The sequence below is a fragment of the Megachile rotundata genome, chromosome 1, assembly GCF_050947335.1.
Source record: "Megachile rotundata isolate GNS110a chromosome 1, iyMegRotu1, whole genome shotgun sequence".
Taxonomy (NCBI): Eukaryota; Metazoa; Arthropoda; class Insecta; order Hymenoptera; family Megachilidae; genus Megachile; species Megachile rotundata.
The window spans coordinates 21,490,659-21,500,328 of NC_134983.1; the positions used below are offsets into that span (position 1 = coordinate 21,490,659).

General features: G+C 39.6%; 1 protein-coding gene across 8 annotated transcripts in view; it reads left to right on the forward strand.

The window, feature by feature from the left end:
• The window catches only part of LOC100878345 (transcriptional regulator ovo), a 160,541-nt gene extending 150,929 nt beyond the window's left edge, over positions 1–9,612 (forward strand). For 2 of the 8 annotated variants that reach the window (XM_012290076.2, XM_076529030.1), the window contains exons 8-13: positions 243–520; positions 2,050–2,270; positions 2,866–3,003; positions 4,734–5,033; positions 5,389–5,547; positions 5,852–9,612. In XM_012290076.2, the coding sequence (XP_012145466.2) occupies positions 243–520; positions 2,050–2,270; positions 2,866–3,003; positions 4,734–5,033; positions 5,389–5,547; positions 5,852–5,977 (1,222 nt within the window). In that variant the 3' untranslated portion in view covers positions 5,978–9,612. Of the gene's footprint in view, positions 1–242; positions 521–2,049; positions 2,271–2,865; positions 3,004–4,733; positions 5,034–5,388; positions 5,579–5,851 lie in introns of all 8 variants that reach the window. The other 6 variants (XM_012290081.2, XM_012290079.2, XM_012290078.2 and 3 more) reach the window with 6 other exon arrangements.
• Positions 9,613–9,670: the final 58 nt, after the last annotated feature.

A 9,670-nucleotide genomic window follows, 5' to 3' on the forward strand; every position in this document is an offset into this window, starting at 1 on the left:
CAAAGAACCAACAAATTCCCTATATTAACAATGGAGCAATAGAGCACCAAGGAATTCCCTATACCGACAATAGAACAGTAAACAACCAAAAATCCCCCATATTAATAGTAGAACAGCCAACAAAAAAAATTCCCCATAAAAAAATGTCGAGATTGACCTTCCACTTCAAAACGATGAAATCGTGGGAAAGTCACTCGTCAACCACTTAAATATAATGCAAATAAATAACCGTGTTTGTTCAGGCACTACACGGCGGCTCCTCAACATTTCAGCACCTCTAAGTTAGGCTTGGCGTACACCACGGGCGAGTCGGGTTATCAGTCGGTGTCGAAGGAACGTCCCGAACTGGCTCTTCACATCAACCAGAATCATCAGAATCAGTCGGAGCCGCAGTTGCAACAGCTACAGATACAAGTGCAGCTGCAGCATCAGCAGCAACAACAGCAACAGCAAAATGCAGCCTCGCCGCACCAACAACATCAAGGACTACTGAGCCCGGGATTAAGCTTCACCGGTAGTGGTTAGTGTTTCTATTTATTTTGTGCTACAATATCGTAATAAACACTTCGCGGTCCGGGGTTAATGGACCATGTCTAATTTATTTGAAACGAGTTAGAGTTGCAATGTGATATTGTTTATTTCGAGCTTGTAAAATGAAGTGTACGTTAAGTGACCATAACGATATCGTAACGAAAATAACATTGGAAAGGAGATATTAGTAGTAAAGGATATGCGTAGTAAGGTGACCGAGTTTGTCTTAGAGAATTGCGCGGTAGGGCCTAGAATGTTGTGGGCCCAAAGTAACAGTGTTGCGAAATCTTATGATCTAAAAACCTTAAAGTTTCTAAATCCTCAAGTCTCAAAATTTCCAAGTCTTAATGATCCTGAAGTTCTACAATCTTATGGGTCCAATATACTAAAGACCCAAAATCTATTGGGTCCTAATGGGTCCACAACACTTTGTGGACCTAAAGTAACAATATTCAGAAGTCTTACTTATTTCTGAACATCTCAAAGTTCCTAAATTCTATATTCTCAAAACTCGCAAGTCCCAAAGGTCCCAAAATCTTATGGGCCTAAATCTCAAGGTCCTAAAGTCTGATGGACCCAAATCTCAATGTCCCAAAGTCTCATAGTCCTTCAATCTCGATGTACCAAAATTTCAACGTGCTATAATCTTATGGTCCAAAATATCAAAGTCCCAAAATGGGGGAGTCCCAAACTCTGAAAGTCCCAAATTCTAGTGGTCTCGAAATCTCGAAGTTCCAAACCTTCATGGTTCCAAAATCGGAAAGTCCCGAAATCCTATGGTTTCAATGTCTCAAACTTTTGAAGTCTTAAGGTCCCAAAATTCTATAGTTCCAAAATGTCAAAGTCCCGAAACCCTATATAGTCCCAATGTCCCAAACTTGGAAATCTTAGGGTCCCAAAATTCTATAGTCCCAAAATCACAAACTCTGAAATCCTTATGGCCCCAAAATTCAAAAGTCCCAAATCTTGTCACCCCAAAATCTTATGGTTCCGAAATCTGAAAACCCCAAAGTCCCAAAATCCCAAAACTCGAAATTCCTCGAGTCTTAGGTCCCAAAATTGTATAGTCCAAAAATCCAAAAGTCCTAAACAGTCCCAAAACTTGAAGATTCCAAAGTCCCAAAACTTGAAGATCCCAAAGTCCCACAACTTGAAGATCCCAAACAGTCCCAAAACTTGGAGATCCCAAAGTCCCAAAACTTAAAAATTCCAAAGTCCCAAAACTTGAAGATCTCAAAGTCCCAAAACTTGAAGATCCCAAAGTCCCAAAACTTGAAAATCCCAAAGTCCCAAAACTTGAAAATCCCAAAGTCCCAAAACTTGAAGATCCCAAAGTCCCAAAACTTGCAAATCCAAAAATTCTGAAACTCCATAAATATCCAAAAGCTCAACCCCCAATCCTCAATAAAGATTTCTACCTTAATCAACAACGAAATAAACGGATTTGAACTATTTGGGCCTTACTACGTATATCGTTAGTTGTTAGTGAATAAAACATTTGAGAAAATTGATTTGAAGGTCTGGAACTGGATTCAGGGAGCAGCGTAGGTGGAAGTTTGCCAAGTCCCGGTGCAGCCAGTTGTTCGTTGGACACAGCTTCGACCAGCACGTCGCCCTCGTGCGCGTTGATGGAACACGCGCCCAGCCCGGCTACCACTGTGTCCACGGGGTCCGTGCAACCGAATGGGCCCGTTGGAGAACCGCCACTGACGCAACGGGTCGGTGTACTACAGCAAAGGGTAAGCACCCGAAATTGATCCAGGCAAAGGCATACTTCTCTTTCTTGCTGTCGAGGTCGAACATGACCGCTCGGAAACTATATGGCTCTGTTTCGCTAATTCGCCCTAAATCTTTCTTATTTGGCCGTTTCATGAATCTCCCGGATTAATTCTTAAATATTTATAGTTTATTTCTTTATTATTTGCGATCATGGCCAAGTTATCTTGTACAACTTTGGGCCTAGGTGTGTAATATTACACGAGGTAGAAAGACACTGAGCTATATGTAACAGTTACTCCGGTATCGAACGTGTTACGAAGCTTTATGTTACGAAGCTTCTCAGGAAGTAAAGCCTTGAAAGGTTCTTCCGTTTACCACTTTGTTACGAACTTGAACTTTTTAACCGACCGAGTATTTTTTTAATGAACAACATTGCCATATAGAAGTTCAATGAAATGTCTGCAGACTTGCTCCGAGATTGATTCATCCAACAGAATCACGCCATTATGCAATGCCAATCAAATTGAGTGCTTCATCCACTGTCATAAATTGAAACATAAAATCGACTTATGAAAAGCAAGGAGAAATATGAAGTTGTTTGTTTTTTATCGATAGCTGGGACTACCGGGTGATTGCCAGTTGGAGTTCGTAAACGGTGGCCACGGAATTAAAAATCCTTTGGCTATCGAGGGTCAGAGACAGGCTGCTGCTAATCGCGAGGAAGAGAGGGCAACCCGACCTCCGCCTGGCAAGGTAAACGCCATTCTTCAATGCTTTTCTTCGCCATATATCTCGTATTTTTCTTAACGCTTCATTAGCATTCCTCGAACTTTATAGAAATAATATTTAACTAGATCTGGAGTAGCCGATTAGAGTTCCAGTTATTTCTCTGTTGTCTGCGAGCTGTTTCGAAACGGATACGGTGGCCTCGCGTTATATTGCATATTTGCGGAGGGAGTTGTAGGAATGATCGAAACGGGACGGTGATAATTTAATAGGCAATGCGATGTGTGGGGATACAACTCGTGGCCATGTAATGCATTGTAATGTAACACGGTCATATAACGCGTGGTGATATAATGCGTCGCAACTCAATAACAGTTTATCTAATATAATGTGTGATCGTGTAATGCACTTAAAACAACGCGTAATAATATAACACGATGTAAAACAGTATATGGCAATATAACGCGAGGTCATACTACGCATCACAACACAACGCGTGATCGCATAATGTGCCATAATACAATGCGTTGCAATATAATGCGTCGTACTACAATACGTGGCAATATAACGCGAGGTAACACAGCGCATTGTAATTCAACGCGTGGCAATATAACGCGAGGTAATGCAACACGTCGTAACTCAATGCGTCGCAATGTAATGCGTGGTAATACAACGTATCGTATCGCAATGCATTGTAATTCAACGCGTGGCAATATAACGCGAGGTAACTCAACGCGTGGCAATATAACGCGAGGTAATGCAACACGTTGTAATTCAACGCGTAGCAATGTAATGCGTGGTAATACAACGTATCGTATCGCAACGCATTGTAATTCCACACGTGGCAATATAACGCGAGGTAACTCAACGCGTGGCAATATAACGCGAGGTAATGCAACACGTTGTAATTCAACGCGTAGCAATGTAATGCGTGGTAATACAACGTATCGTATCGCAACGCATTGTAATTCCACACGTGGCAATATAACGCGAGGTAACTCAACGCGTGGCAATATAACGCGAGGTAATGCAACACGTTGTAACTCAATGCGTAGCAATGTAATGCGTGGTAATACAACGTATCGTATCGCAACGCATTGTAATTCCACACGTGGCAATATAACGCGAGGTAACTCAACGCGTGGCAATATAACGCGAGGTAATGCAACACGTTGTAACTCAACGCGTAGCAATGTAATGCGTGGTAATACAACGTATCGTATCGCAACGCATTGTAATTCCACACGTGGCAATATAACGCGAGGTAACTCAACGCGTGGCAATATAACGCGAGGTAATGCAACACGTCGTAACTCAATGCGTAGCAATGTAATGCGTGGTAATACAACGTATCGTATCGCAACGCATTGTAATTCCACACGTGGCAATATAACGCGAGGTAACTCAACGCGTGGCAATATAACGCGAGGTAACACAACACGTCATAACTCAACGCGTAGCAATGTAATGCGTAGTAATACAACGTTTCGAATCGCAACGCACTGTAATTCTACACTTGGCAATATAGCGCGTGGCCATATATCGCATAGTCATATAACACGAGCTCCTATAACGATTAATCATACTTTTCTACAACCTGACGGTCCCCGTATTAGAAAGTTAAAAAAGCATCCACTATTTCATAATATAAAAATGCGGCAATATAACAAGAGACTACTGTATTCTCGAAAATATGTGTAGTAATGAGTTTTCCGATATGTCGATGAATAATAATGAAAATTTGTTAATTTTTTCAGGACGACGACCCAAACCGTTTCACGTGTCGCGTGTGTAGCAAGAACTTCAGCCTGCAACGATTGTTGAATCGCCACATGAAGTGCCACAGCGACGTGAAACGTTATTTATGCACGTTCTGCGGCAAAGGCTTCAACGACACGTTCGACTTGAAGAGGCACACCAGGACGCACACGGGTGTCCGACCCTACAAGTGCAATCTTTGCGAGAAGAGCTTCACCCAGAGGTGCTCTCTGGAAAGTCACTGCCTTAAAGTTCATGGAGTTCAGCATCAGTATGCGTACAAGGAACGTCGTACCAAGGTACGACCTATCTAAAATTCCTAAATCTTCAAATTTTTATATGTCCCTAAGTTTCGATATCCACACGCTGCGAATCTTTAAGCTATAAAGAACACTTGTGTACACTTGAAGCAAACACTATCCCGGGAATGTGTGTCCACGATATGTCTCTGTAATAAATTAACTCCTGTTATGTGTACCTAACAGAATAAGTAATTGGTTCTCTATAAGCATCTAACTCGGCTAGATAGCAACGGTTATAGTTAGCCTATGACACAGGTACAAAAATTGTCACCACAACGCGAGCATAATTAGAGCATAGTTGTAACAATATTGAAATATGGAATCTAACCGTGATTTTTCTTGTTCGACCCAGGTGTACGTGTGCGAGGAATGTGGTCACACGACGCAGGAGCCGGAGGTTCATTACCTTCACCTGAAAGATAAGCACCCGTACAGCCCGGCTCTGTTGAAGTTCTACGATAAGCGACACTTCAAGTTCACCAACAGCAATTTCGCCAACATGCTGCTCCAGGTGCGCACGTAGACTCCGACTAGAGTTACAAGTAAATGACATTTCTTAAAACTCCCGCGCACTGTCGTAACGAGTAAACGACAAATGTCGCACGAAGGACACGTTCGATTAGAGAATTATATATCGAGCTAGGTTACTAAGGGGGGCGTACGAAGAAAGCTTTCGTGAAGAATAGCAAAAAAAAGTATTTAGACAATAACGTGTGTAGGATGTACGAAGAGAAACGAGCAGAGAACAATTAAAAAAAAAAAAACATAACAGATGCAAGAACACGAAATTGTTCTTGGTCAATGTAACTCTTCAGGGTGGCCTGTTGCAACGGGACTCGCGGAATACGGACAGCTGCGTAAAGTCTGCCTCGAAGAGCCTCGAAGCGCCTCTTCAACGCGCCACGACGTTATTGCATTTGGGTCGGGCGTCCAGCTTCTGAAGAGACCCAGGACGAAGAAGAGACACGAAGAAGCGAACGGATCCCGGAGTTAAACGTCGCGCGAAAAGTACCTGCAGGTGGCGCCACATTAGCGGTGACACAGGACGGCACCCAAGGCCGATGACGATCGGATTACCGAGAAATTCCCAGCAGGAATTCCCGAGGATCGGCAGGATTTTCTGGATTCCCCTCCGGAGTGAACGTAGACGAAAACACTGGACTTTTGTATACACAGTATTGCGCTATCGAGTGCGCGACATTTTCGCGCGCAAATTCTTACCGACCGTAGGTAACTCGTATAATGTACATTTTAGACTATTTGCTATTTTAGCGTTTACGAAGAGTCGCGAAATTACACCCGAAGACTCGGATCGAACGTTTCAGGAATGACCGTCTACCTTGCTCGAGACGGGAGAACGAAGTTTGCTTTTATTTTGGAACGATTTTTCTTTATCTTCAGACGATGCACGGCAAGTTACGTTGCTTTCCGACTTAGAGGGTGAAACGATCACGGCGAAGCACCCGACGCCTGGGGAGACGTCGAGTGCTTCTAGAAATCTGTTACGTCGAAATAACGATATCGAAATCGCGATTGTGTATCGTTCGAGGTAACTGTATCCGTTCGATCGTAGCGTTCCTCGTTGACTGACGCGTTCGAGGAAACGAAAAGAATTCTCTTCTTTTGTTTTTCTTTTTAATTAAGTAATTATTAAACACCTATCGATACGCACCTTGGGAAATCTGTGATATGATAAGACACGATTTTTTACTCACTCCTGCGCGCACAAGATTTCGCTTATTGCACCTTGGTTCTTTCAGATGGGGTTACGCACATAGTGGAGTGAGATACGACACACACACACACATACACATTTACACATTCCACACGGCGTTTTCTAAATTTCGTAATTAGAAAATTTGTAAAAATGAGTTTCAATTTGTCTTCTTTTTTATGTGGTTAGGAAATAGACTGCTATATACAGTGAGTTCTAAAAGTAACACCTGGAGTTTGCAACAAATGCATTTATGTTGATGTAAATATTTATCTTTGCTGAACAAATTATGCTTCTACTTCACTGCATGAGATAAGATACATAACTATGCTAACAAAATTTTTATTAATTAATCATCTGTTCATAACAAATAAGGTTCTTTTACCGGATGATTTTTTTAAAGCTAGTGACAGTTGTACAAATAAATTCAACAAGAATTTATAATATACTTTTATGTAACCTTTGCTTGATGAATTTAAAAACAAACTATATGTTCTCAAATATACAAGCTTCCTTGAATAAGGTATCCTTCAAACAAAAACTATAAATTGCAACTTTAGAAATGTTTTATGCGATCATTTTATTCAGATTATTTAATCAAGCTATTTAATTAACTCTCCCAAATAATGTGATATTATTATAACATGGTAACTATTTAAATATGTTCGAGCAACTGAAATTAAAAAATTATCAAATGTTATTTTGTAAAAGATCTGTACATGTTGGTAAAAAATGAATGCTAAGTGATTATATTTCTATGTGTCCATTAATGAGATCTTTTACCTCTATTTTATTTGTGAAGATAAATATTTTATTTAAGATAAATGCTTCTCGCTATGCATAGGTGTTTACTTACTTTTAGTACATATTGTACAATCGCATGCAAAGTGGGCTTCGCTTAAAAAACATAGTAAGAGGAATATCTATATTTCTTTTTCTATAATTTTCCTTAAAATTATTCTAGAAGTTCTGTAGATCCTCTGTAGAACCTTTCGCTAATTGCTCCAAGATTTTCCTTTCTAGAATATTTCCTTACATCCTCAGTTTTTTAATTTTCTTAGAATCCAAGGAAAATTGTGGCAGTCCTTATCCAGAGGTCTATGTCTTAACACATCTACACACATACACATTTGCATACACAAACACAAACACATACAAATGGGGTTTCGTGCAATTCTACGGTGGTAGGACATATGTTTATTCGGGTGACACATGGGGTGCACATACAGTAATAATGAACCTCGATTCGACTTTATCGTCGAGAAAGTGGTTCGAGTCTTCGTTGTGAGGACGACTTGCAATTTCGCGAGTGAATTGAATCCCAGTTAGATACGTAGAGAAGATGGCGACACATGGCCGAGTTATGGTCCGCGAAACGGGTATATATGTATACTTTTGCAGGGGCAAATAGGGTGCTGAAACAGAGTGCACGAATCGACACGATGCTCTTACGAATAGTATTCTCGGTTTATTGTAGAATTGCATGGATATTGTATACAAGGATATATCATTTTGTGGATATATTTTTGGACAGAGTTTACCACAAGAAGCGAGCTAAAATTTGGAGGTCCAGAATAGTTAACGTAAATGAACATCTCGGTTGTATGCTAAGCCTCTTATAAGCTCGTGATCGGTGTAAATAGTATTCAGGTAGCTGATAATTGTATTTACGAGATATTTTAATAATTTTATAGCATACTGAGTAGACCGGTAATGGTCCTCGTGGGCACAGGCTTGCATGACATGGAATTTTCTCATTTTTTAATTTAAAAATTTTGAAGTTAAAGTGTTTGAAAACCTTATAACTTTAAAGTTTGAAAATTTGGAAATTAAAAAACTTAGGAACCTGACAATTTAATCTGGAAGTTGGGTTATATAAAAGTTTGAGAATTGGAAATTTGAAGATCTGAAAATTTAGGAATTTGTATTAGGAACTGTAAAAAGATTTTCAAATTTCTAACCTAGAAAATGAATGCACACCTGTACCCAGTTGTCCATTACTGAAGTGGACGTTATTCCGATGAACATTGGGTAAATTGTACATAGTAAATGTTAATAGCGGATTGCGCGGGAAACAGAGTCTTAACCTTGAATAATTATATCAGTACCTTTATACATATCGATAATGTATACTATGTTCGCGTCTCCCTTGATAATACTCAAGGACAATGGTACTTCTCGTCGCAATCTGTTCGTTACGAATATTTTATTGCTAATATTATTATATTATATATTATTATTAATATTATTATTTCTATCATGATTATTTAATTTACGTCCAGTATTGTCTGAAACAGTAGCACTTAGATATTCTTATCATCATTATTAATATAAATCTCCATTTATACCTGCTATCATGTTACATCAACAGTTATTCACGTTAACGCCTCGATGCGACAAGACTCTATCATCCTCTAGTACTATCGCAATAATTAATGTTATATTATTATTGAATATCGTTATTGCTGCTCGATTAATAGTTTTGGTTATTGACTTTATTATTAATATATAAATAAATGAATAAATATATATATATATATAGAAATATACAAAGAAACATATTATGTATATCAACGTTATTAATGTCTGCGGAAACGACTTTTCTTGTTGCGTGAAAGACAAGGTGCACCGTGTATGTCTGTAGATGAATGTGTGTTACGAGTGAAAGAGAAAAGCGTATTTCAAACGACTGGATACTGTGTATATCGCATTCGTGGAACTTTGCGTCAACCTTCGTAAAGAATATTGATCTTGATCGTTAACCCGATCGTCATTAATTGATGCTGACCGTAATGAAATGCGGATACGCGCTGTCTGTGTATGTAGAAATGGAAAAAAATAATAAAATTAATATTCTACTGACTCGCTTATTCTTCCACCACCTATTCAAGGATACGGAGAGTCAATTGTACCCAGAATC